Source organism: Triplophysa rosa, linkage group LG6 (assembly GCF_024868665.1).
Source record: "Triplophysa rosa linkage group LG6, Trosa_1v2, whole genome shotgun sequence".
Lineage (NCBI taxonomy): Eukaryota > Metazoa > Chordata > Actinopteri > Cypriniformes > Nemacheilidae > Triplophysa > Triplophysa rosa.
The window spans coordinates 2,465,230-2,486,421 of NC_079895.1; the positions used below are offsets into that span (position 1 = coordinate 2,465,230).

General features: G+C 39.0%; 1 protein-coding gene and 1 long non-coding RNA gene across 4 annotated transcripts in view; one reads left to right on the top strand and one right to left on the bottom strand.

Moving 5' to 3' along the window:
* Positions 1-21,192, bottom strand: part of LOC130555929 (uncharacterized) — a 50,770-nt gene that overhangs the window by 17,925 nt on the left and 11,653 nt on the right. For both annotated transcript variants that reach the window (XR_008963161.1, XR_008963162.1), the window contains exon 2: positions 18,943-19,038. This is a non-coding gene — a long non-coding RNA (uncharacterized LOC130555929). The remainder of the gene's footprint in view (positions 1-18,942; positions 19,039-21,192) is intronic.
* ifih1 (interferon induced with helicase C domain 1) lies at positions 4,276-20,536 on the top strand. 2 transcript variants are annotated; one of them, XM_057336490.1, is made up of 16 exons: positions 4,276-4,835; positions 5,504-5,672; positions 6,722-6,940; positions 7,807-7,875; positions 11,299-11,492; positions 12,836-13,046; positions 13,933-14,150; positions 15,440-15,541; positions 15,899-16,022; positions 17,011-17,226; positions 17,453-17,709; positions 18,697-18,846; positions 18,981-19,142; positions 19,478-19,671; positions 19,758-19,851; positions 20,062-20,536. In XM_057336490.1, the coding sequence occupies exons 1-16, from the start codon at positions 4,401-4,403 to the stop codon at positions 20,260-20,262; spliced, it is 3,015 nt and encodes a 1,004-aa protein (XP_057192473.1). In that variant the 5' UTR covers positions 4,276-4,400; the 3' UTR covers positions 20,263-20,536. The 2 variants fall into 2 exon arrangements, with proteins under 2 accessions (XP_057192473.1, XP_057192474.1); XM_057336491.1 differs by having other exon boundaries at positions 6,725-6,940.

Consider the following 21,192-nt stretch of genomic DNA (forward strand, 5'->3'; position numbering starts at 1 on the left):
TGTGTATTAATAATTGATCTCTGTATAAAGGAAGAATTCCTGCACTTTGTTAATAATAAAAAGACTCAATAACACAACATAATATGATAAACGTTATCTTGTGTGCCTGTCACGTGTGTGTGGATTCTTTGCATGTGTGTTTGTCTTTTTTATTAATTTATTTATTTTTTGTTTGTAAGCCGTGTGTGTGTGTGTGTGTGTGTGTGTTCATGTTTGTATATCCCGGTGGGGACCTAAACCTGAATACACACCAACACATGGGGACTCGTGTCACCGTGGGGAACAAAATTGAGGTCCCCAAGGGCAAAAAAGCTAATAAATTGTACAGTACAATATTTTTTACAAATCTAAAAATGCAAAAAGTGTTCTATGATCTTTAGGTTTAGGGATAGGGTTAGGGATAGGGGATAGAATATACAGTTTGTACAGTATAAAAACATTACGCCTATAGACTGTCCCCACGGGGATAGTCAACCAAAGCCTGTGTGTGTGTGTGTGTGTGTGTGGCCTCATAGGCAGGGATGTGTCCTTTTATTTGAACATGTTTAAAACTGTTCAAAATACTGCAAACATTTGCACATAACCTCCAAACAAATACAAATATTAACGTTTTGTATCCAAGTGTTTTACTTGGACTTACACTTTTTATCATGTGTCTGTTTAAAGATTTATTATCATATATTTCATGCATTTGCTCTAGACAATTACTTTTGACTAACTGTATAAATAAGTACATAAATAAAAAGAATGCACATCAGTTTTGTATTGGTATTTCTGCTGCTCATTCAACGTAAATTAATTCATATTTAAAAACAAACATTTTAAATGTATTATTATATTATACTGTATATGATATTATATTATATTAGTGTTTATATATAGTTTATTTCAATCCGTCAGAAAACATCCCACCAATAAAACCCAACAGACTAACAGTAAAGCCACAGAGAGCATTTGTTTCCATTAAAACCCAACACAATTTCCATTATAACCATTACATATTCTAGAATTTCTGTGGTTTTATTCCTTTTTATCAGCAGGGAAGTGTATTGTTTGTTACCTATTATATTACATTATTTATGATAAAAAATAGTTTGTTTAATCAAGTGGGGAAAAGGTTGTGCAAAGAATGAATATATATATTCATTCTACTTGGTAGCAGACTACTTTTCTGACATTATTAGCAAAAACTGCCATTCACCCAAAATTCCTTTTTAGCACAATAAACTCAATCATCAACCCCAGTATTTCACACAATGTTGAACCATCAACTCATTTTTAAAGTTTTTTTATCAAAGTTATTCGATCTTCTTTTTCTTCAGATTATCCATCCACTCTGACCCATTGTCCACCTATAACATTAACCTTCAACAATTTTACACCTACTGTATAACGTTATAACGTAAGAGATATCGTTATGCAGATGAAGACTTCTATTTCAACCCATGATGTACTCAAAAAACTTAATCTTGATGTAAACTCCCTCAACAATTATCGTTCCATCTCTAAATTGCCATTCATTTCAAAGATTATGGAGAAAGTCGCTCTGTCTCAATTACTCTCTTTTTTAAACTCAGTAGAAATACTTGAACCCTTTAAGTCCGGCCTCAAAAGTCTTCATAGCACTGAAACAGCTTTATTAAAAGTTATGAATGACTTGCTATCTACTGTAGACTCGGGTGACAATGCAATTTTGATCCTACTAGATCCCACAGCCGCTCTTGATACCATAGATCACAATATTCTCCTGTCTCCTCCTATCTTAAATCAAGGACTTTCTCTGTGTCTATAGGTCATTTTTCCTCTGCCGCCGTTTCTGTAAGTTGTGGAGTCCCTCAAGGCTCTATTTTGGCACCATTACTTTTCAACTTATATATGCTTCCCCTTGGACGTATCATAGAGAAACATAATATTTCTTTTCATTTTTATGCCGATAACTCCCAGCTATATCTTCCCCTTAAATCTAGAGCCTCACTGCAGCTCCTTTTGGACTGCCTGGACGAAATGAAATGCTGGATGGCAAATAACTTAACAGCTACAGCTCAATAAAAATAAAACCGAGGTTATTATTTTTGGCCCATCTAAAAACCGTAACTCCTTGGTCAAATATCTTGGCCCTCTTGTTTCTCCTGTTAAGCCACATGTAAAAAACCTGGGATTTACAAATTAACAAATTAGCTCTGTTATAGAGAACAGCTTCTATCAACTTAGAATCATCTCCAGGCTTAAACCTTTTCTTGATTTTCATGATCTAGAAAAGGTTATTCACGCTTTCATCACATCTCGCCTGGACTACTGCTATATTGGCCTTCCGCGGTCTTCTTTAGCTTGGCTTTAGCTGGTTCAGAATGCAGCAGCAAGGCTGCCGACTGGTACAAAAAAACATGACCATATCACTCCAGTCTTGGCCACGGTCTCGTCTAAAATCTAAATGTGACAGAGCTTTTATAGTAGCTGCTCCTCACCTTTGGAACCAGCTCCCCCTTGATATTAAATGTGCTCCTTCCACTTCTGTTTTTAAATCAAGGCTTAAATCACATTTTTACTCAATGGTCTCGCTCACTTTTTAGACAGATTGTGTAATTTTATTGTGGTCTCTGTACAGCACTTTGGTCAGCGAAGGCTGAATTTAAATAATGCTTTATAAATAAACTTACTTACTAATATACATATACACTCACCTAAAGGATTATTAGGAACACCTGTTCAATTTCTCATTAATGCAATTATCTAATCAACCAATCACATGGCAGTTGCTTCAATGCATTTAGGGGTGTGGTCCTGGTCAAGACAATCTCCTGAACTCCAAACTGAATGTCAGAATGGGAAAGAAAGGTGATTTAAGCAATTTTGAGCGTGGCATGGTTGTTGGTGCCAGACGGGCCGGTCTGAGTATTTCACAATCTGCTCAGTTACTGGGATTTTCACGCACAACCATTTCTAGGGTTTACAAAGAATGGTGTGAAAAGGGAAAAACATCCAGTATGCGGCAGTCCTGTGGGCGAAAATGCCTTGTTGATGCTAGAGGTCAGAGGAGAATGGGCCGACTGATTCAAGCTGATAGAAGAGCAACTTTGACTGAAATAACCACTCGTTACAACCGAGGTATGCAGCAAAGCATTTGTGAAGCCACAACACGCACAACCTTGAGGCAGATGGGCTACAACAGCAGAAGACCCCACCGGGTACCACTCATCTCCACTACAAATAGGAAAAAGAGGCTACAATTTGCACGAGCTCACCAAAATTGGACAGTTGAAGACTGGAAAAATGTTGCCTGGTCTGATGAGTCTCGATTTCTGTTGAGACATTCAAATGGTAGAGTCAGAATTTGGCGTAAACAGAATGAGAACATGGATCCATCATGCCTTGTTACCACTGTGCAGGCTGGTGGTGGTGGTGTAATGGTGTGGGGGATGTTTTCTTGGCACACTTTAGGCCCCTTAGTGCCAATTGGGCATCGTTTAAATGCCACGGCCTACCTGAGCATTGTTTCTGACCATGTCCATCCCTTTATGACCACCATGTACCCATCCTCTAATGGCTACTTCCAGCAGGATAATGCACCATGTCACAAAGCTCGAATCATTTCAAATTGGTTTCTTGAACATGACAATGAGTTCACTGTACTAGAATGGCCCCCACAGTCACCAGATCTCAACCCGATAGAACATCTTTGGGATGTGGTGGAACGGGAGCTTCGTGCCCTGGATGTGCATCCCACAAATCTCCATCAACTGCAAGATGCTATCCTATCAATATGGGCCAACATTTCTAAAGAATGCTTTCAGCACCTTGTTGAATCAATGCCACGTAGAATTAAGGCAGTTCTGAAGGCGAAAGGGGGTCAAACACCGTATTAGTATGGTGTTCCTAATAATCCTTTAGGTGAGTGTATTTTTTGGCATTTGGTAATATGAGCAAAAGGCTGTAATACAATAGCATCGTTTCTTCCTTTGATCTTTTATACAACAATCTCAAAATTGCAACATTTTCATTAAAGTCAAACAATTTGAAGTGGGGGGAATATCAACATTATATATATATTATAGATTTACACGGTTTACTTTCGGTTTCCGTTTCTCCCGCTCGGTTTTATATATATATATATATACACAAACACACATGCATATATATATATATATATGCAAACAAGCAAACAAAACAAATATATATGCAAACAAGCAAACAAAACAAATTGCTTGTACTATAACTTCAAGGAACCATAGAAGGAATTACGTCTGGAAACCGAGCGGAGAAACGAAACCGAAAGTAAACCGTGTAAGGCATTTCCCGGCACGGATTCTCTCACAGTGTCTTGTGCACGATCTATCGGTGAATGCCGACAGTGACAGATACAATAGTTAGCGACCATTAATCTCTTATTCCGATCGGAAAACATGAGCTGCGATCAAGACGCCGCGACGCGTCACGTTCTAGACAGTTTCCGCGACAGACTGAAGCGTCTTATCGAGGTCCAGCCGCTTTTAGACCTGTTACATTTCCTCGAAGACGAGCAGAAGGGTCGAATCAAGGCCTCATTGACTCAGAATGGCAACATGCGCGCGGTTTCCACTCTTATCGATGAAATCATTCAAATACGCGACGTGAAAGGCTGGTCGAGGGAACTGATCACTGCTCTGGAGACTGTCGGCTGCAAACACGCCGCAAATTATGTGGAGAATAATCCGCCAAACACGACAGAAGAGTTGGAGAACGACAGCTGCATTCGGCTTATTGGTCTGATGCGTCTGTCACTGGTCAACATGAAAACTCGTGATGTGTCCGCGCACTGCTTCTCACTGGAACTGTTAACACAGGAGGATGTGGAAAATGTCAGTATGTAGGCTACATGCATTAACAAATGATCTTACTGTATCCACTGCTGAAAAAAATCACAGACATAGATCGAATGGTTATAATGGGCATTGCATTGGTTTTAATAGAAACTTTAATGGGTCTCTACTGGTAATGTTACTGGGATGTTATCTGACGGATGAGAATCAATAGATAACACCCCAAAACACACTACATTAGTAAGTTATTTTGAAATGGTTTTAATGGTTAACAGCTGATGTATTTATTTTAAATATATATCAAATATACTTTGTGTGTTATTTATAAAATATATGATTTATGTTTGAATGAGGGTGAATGAATGATGACGTCATTTTTTGTTTTTAGATGAAATGTCCCTTTAAATTAACCCAGAATTACAATGTTTATGTAATAATGATTACGATCAGCAGAGGGCGCAATAGACCAGACAGACATGCAATGCAGGTTCTTTGGGACTTTCCTCTGATCATTTTAATTTCCCTTTCGCAATGTCTTAATATACTGGATAAATTATTTTACAAAGATGTTAACTAGTTTCACAACAATGGATTTAAAAGGTACTTGCATAACAGGATTGACCCGAACCTGTACCTGTACATGATGTGCCTCTCACTCAATGTCTCTCAATACTGTCAAACACTAACTGTTCGTTCATTATTGCTAGATTACGGCTGCCATTGAAAATCAAGGCAACACCTCTGGCGCTCGCTTGCTCCTCACGCGGGTGGTCAAAAACGAAACTGGCTGGTTTTCCAAATTCCTGAAGGCCCTGGAGGACACGGCACACCCCGGCCTAGCGCGTGAGCTGCGGGGAGAGCCAAATAATGAAGACGGTGAGAATCACTCAGAAACAAATACCATCAAAACCTCTTATACATTCCACAAGAAATTTCAAGGGACAGATAAATTATTAGTGTTTCCTCGTTAACCTGTCACAGCTTCTCCTAAAAAAACAGGAGCTGGAAACCGGAAACCAGGAGAGGTCAAATGCCCCAAAGTACTGCAGACTAAACATTTCTAGCCGGCATAACCCACTGTTAGTTTTTGTGTATACTCCTAGTCCAAATAAGCCCATATAAACGTTATAGTTTTGAAATTGTGCCAATAGGCAATGTTAGCTGTTTAACGGGTAACATTTCAAGTAACATAAGATGTTTAGACTGGAAAACAATTTTTTTTTTCATTTACGAATTCTGGTGCATTTTTAGTAGTTTTGAGGGAGCAGCCACCCCATTACTAATAATAATAATAATATCATTATTAGTTAATATTTTTTAAGAAACTACAATAAATCAATATCTATAAACAACATTACAAATACATTATAAAACTCTCAGTAACGTCACTGAATGAGTGCTTTAAATCCCATGAGCTTTAAGCACACAGGGCACATTGGTTTAATAAATAAAAATACTTTTTGCCTATTTTTATTTTTAAAAAATTGTTTACATTAAAATAACAGCAGCAATAACAGGCAATACAAAACTGATTTGCATTCTATTGATCATGATCAAAAACAAGTATTTAATCTCACAATGTTTGTGCTACAGAATTAAATGACACCCCAAATTAATAATTTATTAAAAATCAGACCGATCTGATCTTAATGGACAAACAAGAAAGAACATGTAAAGGAAATCTTGTAAGACTTATAATGAAAGTTTTATTTAGCTCTTTAGATCTAAATAATATACATACCAGAGGGTGGTATTTATTGACTTAGTTTTGCCCTAGCAATCACTTAGAAGTTAGAACAGATTAGAAACCGGAAGCCATGCGTGTGCAAACAATTGGAACACCTCAGCTATCCCATAGCAACTCCCTAGCAACCATATATCTGTGTATTGGTTATCTGTGTATTGATTATCTGTGTGCATGGCAGAAGCCATGTCGGTTGACACCTTCGAGCTGAGAACAGTGGAGGAGAATGAACAGCCATGTGCATCGGCACTGAAGGAAATGGAAACGGACTTCCGTGGCTCTTTGCCCTTCCTCCCCCCCACTCTCTCTACCAATAGCTCACTTCTGTCAGATGATCTGGACAGCAGTGTGGACAGCAGTGGTCTGGGTACATCAGCTCTTTCCTCCTCGGATAATGGAGGTAGAATCTGAAACATTCTCCTTTATCGATTTAACAAAACTGTAACACTCACAACTATGTGCTTATATCACCACAAAACCATTTGCATGAACACTTAATGTATGTACAGTATCAAAGTCTGGAGAGATACATTGAACATATTTTCTAGTATGATTCAAAAATCTTGAATCATAATTGTTAAATTCAAAACACAAAAAGGAACAGTTCATCCAAACATCGGTTGTTCAAACCACTGATTGCTTTCTTTGATGTTCAGAACCCGAAAAAGGGCGTTTAGGTTACAAGCGAGTAGAGTTGACCACCTCTTCTCAAGCTTTACGACACAAAAGCGTTATAAAATAACCCCACACAACAGTGTATTTCAAATGTCACACAGGCATACGAACAGGTTTGGTTACATAAAATAAAATCTTTTGTATAAAAATGAACACTGGCAGACTGGTATCCAAATAAAGCATCGTTGGTTATAAACGCACTCTCTTTGAATCATTCTTTGGTAATATGTGAAACAACAATGATTTAAGAAGGGGGTCACCATCCACTTCTACTGTAACCAAAAATCCCCAAAACACAATGTAACGAGGAAGACCTGGTCCTCGTCCTTTTATGCTTCCGTAGCTCCTCCGTGAGAGATGCAAGACCGGTGCACCGCGCAGCTGACGCTCATTATCATTCGCATCACCGGCCTCGCACCGTTCCCTCACGGCTCTCGTCCCGCCTTCCTCGTTACACACAACTTTAAAAAAAAAAGCATTTTGGTTTAGGAGATCAAAGAAAGCTATTAAGAGGTTTGAGTAAATAATGACAAAATGGTCATTTAATAACAAGTTCTTTCTCGAGAACTAGCCGGATATGTTCTCTTTCAGATGTCGATATGTATGAAGAGGGTGAACAGATGGAGGAGGAAGATCTCACAGAGGACGACGAACAATCAGGTACAATCGTGTGATTCTCATTTGAGTCACAGGTCAGACTACAGATGTAATGTATGTGCAAGATCTAGGCTAAAATTACTATTTAATTCCTGATTGTAAACTAAATTTATTTACCAACAGGATGTAGAATTGTATTTACAGGAATATAAAATGAATTTTTAAAACTATTTAAAATACCACTGTATACCGAATACATACATAATACATATAATTTAAGAGTACATTTAATAATACATATATACAGAATATTTCATTTTTTTTAAATTAACATTCATTTCATGCATCATCATGATACAGGATTTGTTTAGAATCTGGGGGAACTAACTAGTTTTGTCTCTTCCTGCCCATTTTGGGGTTTGGGGTTGTGTTAAAGTCCCCGTGAACTGGAAGTTGCGATCGTTTTTACTTCCGCATTCTGATGCATTTCCAAGTGAAATGGAATTTGAATGAGAAAAACCGTGCGCGTGGCTTGTTTTTTACTGCGATTTGATTGGATGTATAAAAACAGCAGTTGCATTTTGAAATGAAACTGGCAGCAGACTGACAGTTGAAGAGGAGGAGTTAACAGATGCTCCGCCCAAGCCGTCTAACTTGCGTCATTTGAGATGGATCGTCACTAGAGGGCGGAAGTGCATATTCAGATTTTAACTGAAGATTATGAGGGCACATGAATTTTAAAAAGAAATTGATGTACACTGATAAGCTATTTGCAATAAACACTGCAATATTTCATTAACAAGTAGGAATTGTAATTTTTAATTTCACTGGGACTTTAAACATATTTTAGCTGTAATTCTGTCAGTTCCTCTTTCTGTTATTGCAATTCAACATCCTGTATGGCATAGCAAGTTTAAATCATAGTTCAACTCATAACTGAAACAAATCCTAAATTCTGAATCTTGAAAAATCATTGGAAAAGCCAATGTTCAGAAAGTGTGAAGACGGGTGAAATTAGTCCAGTTAAACTTCACTGGAACTCAAATCGCACCACACAACACTATATTGATAGAGTTATTCAAGCTAACTCACTTTATAATACAGTACAAACTGCACACTTGTTAAATTATAGGTCAGATCAGCCTTTGACAGAACAGAAGATGTTCTCTCTATCTGTCCTTTGACCCCTCGGCTTCATTGTGGTTCATTACTTTTGTACACGCATAAGACTTTTAATTACTCCAATTCAGCCTTGAGAAATGTTTCTGTGAGCTACAGGAAATTATGTTCAAAGAGATATAATTATAAAGATTATAGAAACCGCACCGAGTTCAACCATCCTCCCTGAAAGGAGTGTCCTAAGTCACACTCGTTGGAAGGGAATATTTCTGCTCCAAATGCAGGGATGACACGTTTTCCAGACCGAATCATCTGAACGCATACTGAAGTCATCAAGTCATGGCCTGCAGGAGAAAGAGGAAGTGGCAGAAATCTGTTTGAGTAAAAATGCATACGTGTCTTAAAAAAAATGTCCCACAATGCATCGTGCTCCAGTGATGGGAAAGGAGTGAGAGAAGAGGTTTGGTGTTGTAATGTAACCGCACAAAGGGGTGTGTGGGTATACGCGGTTTCCTCAAAAACATCTTTCCATTCACAAAATATTTTAGCTACTTTTTATTTGCAGAAGCGCTTTCATAAGTGTGTTGCCTATGGCTGGGAATTATTGCTAAATATCTACAATTGCTATTGCTTAATATACAGCATTGCTAAATAAATAATGAAACCGTAAAAAACGATTGAAATATTTTCTGTCCAAATAAAAACTTTCACGTTAGTTAATTTTAAATAAACAACAAAGTATTCACAAATATTGTAAATATTACCCAGCCCTGTAACCTTATACCCTTTTATTATTGTACATTTTTAACGACAAATATCATGGTTAAACTTTATTTTAAATTTCTGTAATCCTTCAAGATTGTTGATGATTTATTCACGTTCTCTTTTTCTGCCAAAAATGCCATTTAGCTTAATCATTGGTGGTACACTCATTAAACAGCTCATGTTGTTCTTAGACTTTTCTAGGACCTTCAAATTTTCCGATTTATAAACACAAGAACGAACAGTAAATTTAAACGCTTGGAAAGCTACACGACCCAGATTAGCGTTACGTTGGGGTGATGAAAAGAAGTTCAACCAACCAACATCTACACAGGAAACTGCAGCAACAGATTTACTACAGCAGTAAAATCCACATGGATTGAGTTAAAACACGAGATGTTTAGTGAATGAGAGCGGCTGAGTCGTGAATCTCCTCAATGACCCTTATCTTCATTAGCTTTGAGAATACATTCCATATGTTCTCGGAGCGTTGACATCAGACGCTCCACCTGATTGCAAACAGATGCTATTTAGATTAAAGTCACACTCAGGAAAGACGAGACACATTTAAAATCTCCAATGTTTCACCTAGACAGCAATGAGACTGAATGGAGAGCAAATCGAGACTTGCAGAGGTCTCCTGCTTTCCACATTGGAATTACTTTCCAAGATGTCAGTAATTTTATATCTCCTTTGCTGCTTTGAGAGATCTCAAATGTTTCTTGCTGTGGTCAGACTTGGTCAAGATTAAATTCTCCTAAATACAAATCATTTGAGTCCTCCTCTGAGCAACACCAAACAGTCTTATTCAACAATCGCAGAAATTCTTACAGGGTGAATTTCTTTTTACTGCCAAAGCTCAGTTGGTAGAGCATTGTGTTAGCAGTACAAAGGTTGTGGGTTCGATTCCCATGGAAAACACACCGATAAAATGTGTAAACCTTAAAGGCAGGTTTAGTATTTTTTCAAAAACGCTTTAGAAAACTCGGGCCAAGTACCAAAACAAACTTGTAGCCAATCAGCAGTGAGGGGCGTGTCCGCTCATGTGGATAGAGGGAAGAGAGCAAGCGGGCATTAGAAAGACTGTAGAAAGAGCGGCACCTTTGAGGGCGGAGCAATGCAGGAAGGGGCGTGTTCCTTTTGCATTGTAGTGTGTTTTTGTTGTCGATTACAAAAAACAACGGTTTTCAGAAATCGTTTAGCCCGCCTTTAAATGTCGTTTTTTTTAAAAAGTGTCCAAAAAATGCATGAATATAAAACGTACATTTAAAATCAACGAGTAATGGTCGTTTCTGCACATTAGGGAAGACAAAAAAGATCACCTCTCAGAATAATACAACTGGCACACCGACAGCTTTTATAGGATTCAAGAGTCTACGAGCAAAAGAAAACTCACAAACAGTAAATCCGCAGGATGAGAGCAATAAAGTATGTTATTTTAACCACAGTAAGGGATAAAGAAAACACAACTCTAACTGCAACAGTAGACTGACACCCCCCACCAAACAGACGCTACCTCCTCTACACTAGATACACTTCTGTCATGCTTTATGTATGTAACTCGACCGTTCTTTCTGTTTCTCCTGCTCTCTCTCTCTCTTTTAGCGAGCAGTAGGGAAATTGTGCTGCGTGACTATCAGATGGAGGTGGCCAGACCAGCCCTAGAGGGCAAGAACATCATCGTCTGCCTCCCAACAGGAAGCGGTAAAACCAGAGTTGCTGTGTACATCACAAGGGAACATTTGGAGAGTCGGAGGCGGATGGAAGAACCTGGGAAAGTTGTCGTTCTGGTCAACAAGGTGCCATCAGACCCATATGAGACACATCATAGTGGAGCACAGCATTTATTGGTTTACATTTAGTAGTAAAAAAGGATATAACAGATATTAACCACATAAGGCTGCGAATTTAATTAAGCAAGGTGAGAGCTAAAATACACAATATTTTAATATTTACATTAAATTATCATTTTAATGATGACAATAAGAAAAAAAATTATCATTCCACGTTATAACATTATTAGTCCAAGTATAGAAGGGCCTGAAATTCATTTCTAAAAATCTGAAAAAATTCTCCAGAAGCAGAAGTGGAAGTGGTTTTGTGGGTATGGAGTTGAAACTGAAGGACTTTGTTCTGCTGAATCAGTGTTGAGTTGCAGCAGAAAACACACATCAGTTCAACACGCTTCAAAGTTTCAGCGGTGCACTTTAACAGCGACAGATTTCCTTTGAAAAGTGGATTCCCTTCAGAGGAAAACGCCACGTTTAAAGTGACATTTATGACAAGTGACATTTAGGCCCGGTTTCACACACTCACACACACGCTTAAGGCTAGTCCCAGCCTAAAATGAATGTTTGACCGGTCTTAACTGAATATAACATGGCCAGAAATATCTTAAAATAAATCAGTGCCATTGTTTTGTCATTACTGCACACCAGTAATGTATTTTTCGAAGGCATTTTTATAAAAGCGGCATAAATATCAACTAAGGCTTAGTCCTGGCTTAAGCTAAGCCGTGTCTGTGACACCGTGAATAGTATTTCTACACACTGGTTTCAAAACACCACAATGAAAAGATCAACAGAGATGCTGACAGGGTGAAATTCAGAATCGTAAAGGATAAGATAAGTAATATTTTGACTTTACGACGCCAACATAATCAAAGACCAAATATGCAACGCCTCCTAAAGCACCAGGCACAGAACAAACATTCAGCCTGTTCTGAATAAGTATGCTTAACCAACTTAGAAAAATGATTTAGTCATCTTTCTTTTTAGAAAGCAATTACAATATTACAATATGACGATCAGTTTGCATGTTATCAGTTTCATGGTTTGAAAAATAATGCTGTGTTATTTATTTTTAAAACGTCCTGTTTTTATTTTGTGTCTTCTATCTGTACTATCTACTAAAAAAGCTGCTTGGCTACAATGCAATGTTGTGAAAAGCGCAAGAGGAATACATTTAATTGAATACAGAAATCCCTGGCAACCACTCACCATTCAGAGTGCCTATACAGGCAATGAATCAAAACTTCTTTAACTTTCTAAGAAAGTTTTATAACATCCAAATTTGTCTCGACACACTTTTCTTGTCTAGTTACATTTGTGTTATACATCCTTTTTGTTTGAAATCTTTTCAGGTGCCCCTGGTCGAGCAGCACTACAAGGCTGAGTTTGGGAAGTTTCTACAGCACAAATACTGTGTAAAACCGGTCAGCGGAGCATCGCAGCTCAAAATCTCCTTCCCACAAATTGTGGAGCAAAATGACATCATCATTTGCACGGCACAGATTCTGGAAAACTCTTTAGCCAAAGGCAAGAACGGCGACGAGGACGGAATCAAATTATCACGTACGTCACATTTTCCATTGACTGATTTAGGAGATTTACTTCACGGTTTCTACCGTAGTTCAGTCAGTTTCACCTTCCGCTTGGAATGGAAACGAGACCAAAGCTTTTCCTCAGAGGTTTTAAGTGACAGCTTTCTTCCCCGTCAGTCTTCGGCGGCAGGTTCGACTCACGACTCTCATGTGAGTCTGTCTGGCATCGCTCACCGCAAGGTGGAAATTCCCCCCGTGGCATATGCTGTTTGTTGATTTTTTCCCGTTTGGCTCTTACACCCTTTCTTTTTTTGGTCTACGGGCCACATGTCTGAGAGGTTCTCTGGCTGATCCAATTCTGCAGAGATTTGCTGTCAATGTCTCAGAGTCTCTGTTCCACAGCATATCCAAGCGCGGCCCTCAGGGGCCAAACAGGCAGCACCTTTAATGTCTGGTTTGTAAAATGGGCCCCATCACCCACCGCCTTTGTCAGGTCTGTGAAATGCAGACTTCCACCTTTTTTCAAAGGCCCCTGGGAATGTCAGAAGGCAGCGTGGTAAAAATACTGTAAACTGAGCCAAAGGGAGTGGACTGGAGGTGTCAAGCCAGATTGGGTTTTGTGCGCCTTTGTCGATTAGAAACACATGCTGGTAAAATGACAAAGCATTCTTGTTCTTGTTCTCATGCTCGCTTTCTTTCTTATGTAAGACGTTTTAACTACGCATTATATAACTCATATATATTTCAAGTATAAAGCGCTGTTACGATCATAAAATTTGGGCTGACGTGAATTGTGACACAGATATCATTACAAAAAGAGCCCTCAAAAGCCCCCCCCAAAAAATGTGTCTTTTTTCGCATTGAGCTTTTATGGAACAAAAAGTGTACTGAACAGAATTGAACTTTTATGCCTGCAGAATTTAGCCTGATGGTTATTGACGAATGCCATCACACGCAGAAAGGCGGCGTATATAACCACATCATGATTCGCTACCTGAAACAAAAACATCGGAACCAGCAGCTGGTCAAACAGCAGAACAGTCCAGTCCCCATCCCTCAGATTCTGGGCCTGACCGCCTCACCTGGAGTGGGAGGAGCCAAGACCCAGCAAAAAGCAGAGGAACACATTCTACAGGTACGACATTACAAACCCATCACAGACCTATACTGTAGACAATCATATTTTAGTATGTACATCATATGAATTTATTTTGCAACAGTACAATGTATTCTGTATATTTCATAATTTTCAGTTTTTTCTTTTGTCTGTACGAACATGTACAGAACCGGTCCAAAGTTTGGAAGCACTTACTCATTCTTTATTTAGATTTTTTATAATAATAATAAACTCATCAAAACTATGGAGTAGGACAGTTGTAGCCGGGAATTATGTTGTGACAAAGCATTTAAAATCAAACAACCCTTTAACTGGAATTTGCAAAATCATTCTCTTGGCATTCTATCAGCCAGGTTTTTGAGGTCTCAACCTAGGTCATCCAATTTTTTTTTTTAAGATTTCTTGTAGGCGTTTTTTCCTTTATTTGTATAGATCAGTGAGAAAGTTTGTAGAGAGAAGGGGGTGGGATCGGGAAAGGACCACGAGACAGGAATCGAACCCGGGTCCACCGATGCGCAAATGGGCTCTGACCAAAAATGTATTTTTGATATTTTTTTATTTTCAAATAAAAGAAATAAAATGCATATGTTGGCACAATTATATTTTTGTCTACACAAGTAATTTCAGACATTAAGCACTGTACAACTTGAGATTAAAAGTTTATGATTATTAAAAGAAACATTTCAGTCAAATGTTTCCAAACTTTTAACTGGTACTGTATATACTATACAGCGGCTTTGCAACAATGCAAAATTGTGTTAAGCGCTCTGAAATAAATTTGAATTGAATTGTAACTTATGCGTATAGCAACATCTGGCAACCATACTGGCCCGCAGAAAAAGGATGCAATATATTTTCAAAAGGGGATTTAGCATGATCTCAAAATACTGTGGTGTATACACTTTTCTCACTGCCAAAAACACACAAGAAACTGCTTATTCGCACAGAAAAAAGTTTTTTTCTCAAAATCGACACTTTCCAAACCACTTATCTTCCTTCAAACCATCTTACACACCCTTCTTTCCTACATCTCTAACTTTTCTCTGCACTGCAAGCTGTTTCCAATGTTCCACGCGGCCCCAGTGCCCGAGGCCCCGTAAACCTCTGCATGCCTCACATGCTTTTCTGTCCAGAGTAAAAATCATTCAGAGCTTAACTGAGCCTCTGCTTTACCACTATTGTGCTTGTTTCTCAGGGTACCAACGTGTACCCCCATAGCAATGAGCGTAATGTGTTAAAGCACAACTGTTATTTATTTCAAGCATTGGATTCATGAGTTTGTGTCTCATTATATTGATGTATTACAGATATGCGCAAATTTGGATGCCTTCACGATAAAAACAAACACTTCTGAGGAAGGGGCCAAAAACCCTTACAAAAAGATTGCAATAGCAGAAGAGAGGAAAGAGGTATTTCTGCTCGTCTCTTAAAACTTCACAAAGAAATCCGAGCAGGTGAAGTGTCTGATTTCTGGACCATTAGCAGCATCAAACGTTTGTTTGTGCGGTCCAGCTGAGCCAACACAGGCTGAACCAATCGTGTTCGAGTGGGGCGGGGCTACCTGTTCCAAAAATGTAAGATGGGGCTTGAAAAAATCATCATAAGTTGGATGACAATAGTGGCACAGAAATGACACTTTACCTGCAAAGCTACACCCTGACAACCACTTTTATCACCTTTTCTATTGAAATGTAAAAATCTAGTTTTGCTTTTAATTTTGTGGGATCTCATGCAAGTAAAGGTTCTATGTCTGTGGCGTGTTAAAGGACCCGTTTGGAGACGTGATTAAGAAGATCATGGATGAAATCCACACGCACGCTGAGCTGAAGCCTCTCTGCGAGCCCGGTACACAGACCTATGAACAGTGGGTGGTACAGAAAGAGCAGAATGGTAAGACAGCACAACTGCTTTTAAAAACACAACCATATTTATGCTCTGTGCATGACAATTGAAAAGTAATGTTTACTTTAAACGAATCCAAAAGCCAGAAAAAAAGAAACGAGTGAAGCACATGAAGTAGCCATGAAGTCCTATCTACAGCACAGATTCGCACACAAGTGTGCGTACGCAAAAATCTACGACAACGTTCATATTTATAAAAACAGTCTTTGACGTGGAAAAGTGCTTAGCACCACGTCAGGGTCTGAGCAGACGTACGCACTTTATAAGTCATTCTTGCCGCTCGTAAAGGATTTGGACGTTGACAGGTGCTCTTTCATATATCCATGACATTAATTAGACATCATTAAAAGAGATCTGAAACTGTCGGCTGTGCCACGACCGTTTGGGATTTATAGACTTAACATCTGATAGAGAGGCGTACATGCGTTTTCTGTGCGTACGTTCGTTCTATGAATCGCACGCACGCACTTTGAGAAAGGATCGTAAAATCAAATTTAGGACGGTTTCTAGGCCACATTCTATAAATGAGGCCTCTGGATATTGGTTAATATTTTAACACCGCTCCTGCTACACCAAACTGCCATCTACAGTATATGCTCTTCATCTGATGACACAACCCATCATTTCATCACCATGTAACCATCATACTGAACATTTTTTTGATATTTGATATAGTCACACACTTATGCAACATCTGTATTCACAGGGTCACTTTACTGTTTTTGAAAGAAGACACTGCTATTTTACTGCGATTCCTAATCGCGCGCAGCGAACGCTGTGACGCAGTCAACTCGAACGCATTTCTGAGCACAACAACTATTTCTTCATATGCATTTCAAATATGCTTCACTAAAGAGGTGTCAAAGCCTAGAACAATAACTATAAAGATAATTGCTGTATATACAACTATAGTGTCCACACCAACGGAGAGTATAGATCATACGTGCACCTAATGTGCATGTTTCTGTTTCATCAGCTGCTAAAGAAGAGAATCAGAAAGTTCGAGTGTGTGCGGAACATCTCCGTCAATACAACGAGGCTCTTCATCAGAGCAACACCATACGCATGTCAGATGCGTTCTGCTTCCTCGACAAATACCACACTGAAGAGCTCAAGACAAAATCCAGCTCTGATGATGACAACAAAATCACAATCACGGACACGGAGCGATTCCTCTTCACTTTGTTTAAAGGTACGCATGGTTGCAACAAAAAAGCCGGTAGATGTTATGCAAAATCTAGTTACACATATTTAATAAACTATCATAGCAAAGCATGTAGATTAGTAAACGAACAGTTCACACCAAATGAAAATAAGTAAATGGTGACGAAACTGTTCCTTTAAAATCAGGCCAAACTACTCATTTAAGCGTTCATTGAGTCTCCGTTTCTGTGCCTTATTCTCCTTCCACCCAACAGACAAAAAAGCGAAGCTCCAGGAGCTGATGGGGAAGCCGCAGTATGAAAATAATAACCTAGCGCAGCTGAAAGCAATCGTCCTGAAGGAATTCAGCACCAGAGAGAAGGCGAGAGGCATCATATTCACACGGACCCGCCTCAGCGCCATCGCGCTCTGCCAGTGGATTCAAGAAAACCCCAAGTTTGATGAAATCGGAGTGAGAGTGAGTCATCTGATTGGAGGAGGAGATCAGAGTCTGGTGAAGCCCATGACCGCTGTAAGCACCGTCTCAAACCCAGTCACACATTTCTCTGCTTATGCCTTCATTTAAAGGTTGAATTGACAATATACTGTAAATGACATTATTTGTGGCACAATGATTTATCTCTGGTTACAGTTTTCAGAAGCAAAAAATGAAAAACACTTTAAGCACTTGAACATGCATTACACCATTGTTATTTGTCCAAATTGTCGTTTGTTAAGTTGGAATGCTCATCTTGGCACAATTTTACAAGGTGGCTATTTGTATGCATTATTATTTGTCTTTCACACCAGTGACTGTTAGGTTCATGGGTGGGACTTTATTATTGATTTTGTCTAATAATCACACAGTATGTTTATCATACGAATTTACACAAATTAGTTGTGGGATCAGGCTGAGGTTTACCGGCATCGAAAGATAGAAAATAACTTTACTAAAGACAACATCTATGACTATTTCAGTAGCCTCACGTTAAAAACACATCAAAAGTACAAAGCAATAACGTTCACTTTTGCTTTTTTCTAATAATCGCATGGTTGTTGTTTTTTGGTCGGCGACATGCTGTGCAAGTTCGTGTCCCGGCTCGTGGTCCTTTCTTGGCTCCTGTTCCCCTCTCTCTCGTCCCATAATTTCCTGTCTCACTCACCACTATCCTATCAACAAAACAGCTATAAAGGCCACAAAAAATCATGTTTTTGTACTTTTCACAAAGGAATCGATACGATATTGCCACTGCGTGAAACAATCGCAAATTCTCGTTACATTTACCAGCATTAAAAGACTGAAAATAACTTCATCAGACGCACGTCAGTGATTGTATTACAGTAGTCTCACGTTAACACAATGTTCGTTTCAGTTTTGTAGCTTTACTATTAAAACTGAGAGATTAAAACGATTGACATTATGCCACAAATGATGTCGATAGAGTAGTTTAAACTCTGCTTGCTTGCCTCTTCTGTTGTTGTGTTACACACCTTACGGGGGTTTTGATACGGTCTACAGGCGGAGCAGAAGGATGTGTTGAACAAGTTTCACGAAGGCGAGATTAACCTGCTGATCGCCACCACTGTAGCGGAAGAAGGGCTGGATATCGCCGACTGCAATTTTGTCATACGCTACGGCCTCGTGACCAATGAGATCGCCATGATACAGGTGTGTCTGTGCATAACTGAACATTTCTCAGGATGCTAAAAATGATGTCAGCACACAGTAGTATCAGCCTGGTCACAGATGTGATGAGAGACTTACAATTTGAGGTCTCTGATGAACGTTCATCTTCTCCGCAGGCCAGAGGTCGAGGGAGAGCCGAGGACAGCAGTTACACGCTGGTGGCGGAGTCAGGATCTGGGGTGGCAGAGAGAGAGAGCGTTAATGAGTACAGAGAGAAAATGATGAGCAAAGCCATCGCCAAAGTGTGCAAGATGAATCGAGCCGACTACGAGAAGAAAGTGAGATTGTACTTCAAATTCACATACTGTAATATACAGACTACAAACAGTACAGCAACGTATATATATCTGTCGAAAACAAACACCATTAACCCTTCAAATTCGAGACAAGAATTCAGATCCCCATTGCTGAGGTTGGGCCAATTTTAATGCTTGAAAAAAAGAAATCATATAAACCCAATGTATAGTGGATTGTATAAATATGATCAATGTAATGCTTTAACAGGTAGTGCACAGAAATCTTGTTTTCCCACATTATGCTCAAGTGTGGGATGATGCAATATTATACAGTCACTGCGATCGTGTTTTTAATAAAAGAAGAACGTTTCGTGCAGATCAAAGAGTTTCAGTTCCAAGCCATAATAGGAGAGAAGGTCAAGAAGAAGAAGAAACAGCAGAAGGGCATGATGAATGAACCGCCATGTAAAATCAGTCTGAGCTGCAGACAGTGCAACAAGTTTGTCTGTTCCGGAGAAGATATTGAGGTCATCGACCACATGCACCATGTCAACGTCACCAATCAGTTCAGGTAAACCGACATGCAAACACGTCCACTGGGTCCTGATGATGATGATGATGGGGATAGTAATGACACATCTGTGGTTGACTTGACAGTAAGCTGTTTATAGTACGCGAGAACACCTCCCTGCAGGAGAGACTGCTGGATTATGAGACTAACGGCGTCATCGCGTGTAAACATTGCGGAAGGGTGTGTATGCACTTCAGTTCGTCTTTCTATCTTCTTTAATCAAATTCTTTTCACAGTTTTAAACAATTCATTTATTCATGTCAACATTAAGAGACTGAACGTCACAGAACCACACTTGAGTCCAGACCGGTTTTGTTAATCCAAAGCACAGTGCAGTTTTGTTAATAACTTCAGTGTTCATATGAAATGTTTTGTCTCAATTCTACACAGCCATGGGGTTCAATGATGCTCTATAAAAGCATCGAGTGTCCCTGTCTCCATATCAAGAACTTCGTGGTCGCATACGGTACTAAAAAGAAAACGTATGATAAATGGAGCGAGCTGCCCATACGCTTCCCTGCGTTTGACTACACACAGCACGCGGATCTCTTTTCCGAGGGCTCGGGAGACGAGGACAGTGATGCCGACTAGAAGGATGTTTACACTCATCTCTGATACAATGAAATCATCTCTAATGTGTAGTTACAACAACATCTGTTATGCTGCATGCACATTCGTTGCACTCTTCTCATGCTTATATCTGAATTCAGATTCCTTCTTTTTATTTCTGTTAATTTACTGATGTTTAAGTTCCGTTAATGATTTACAGCGGTGGGTCTTGTATTTGTGCTTTTCAAAGTTAATAAATAATAATGGCACTTGATGTACTGTACGTTTCTCTCTCACATGTGCAATAAATTTGATGATAATGATGACTCATGCATTTATGAAAAAAAGACAGACCATCAGGGACAGCGAGGCATACTCTCACACACCTGTTCAGGTGTTCTCATGAGGTACCGGCGCCCTGAGCGAACATCACCAACATGACAACAGCTGTCATAAAACCGCCTTTCATTATGCATGACTTCAGTCCAGAAAGCTGAACAGGTTTTGCCAGCATCACAGCACTTCCTTAAACACATACACTGCCAGTCAGGATGGACACACCCAGCAGTTCTTTACTGATAACATTTTTGCGTAATGCGGAAGTCATCGGAACTTTAACATATAAAACTATAATAATATATATATATATGAATATTTGGAGACAAAAAACGAAAGAACTTTGTAGATCTTAAAAGATCTTAAGTAGCTCTGCAAACTCTCATCCGGCTTCATGAGGTGTATCCTGAGGTGCTCTACACACAGTACTAAATTAAATATTGTATACAAGATATAATAAAACATACACGTTCTAAACTGTACATATACAATGGGGTCAAAACGTCTGAGACCACACTTAAGACTGAACCCTGGGATCATTTTAATCTGCAAGAAAAGCAGTCTATATTTTCTGACACAAAATAAAAAATAATAGCTGTATAACATATATGTATAATTCCACCATATTTAGGTTTG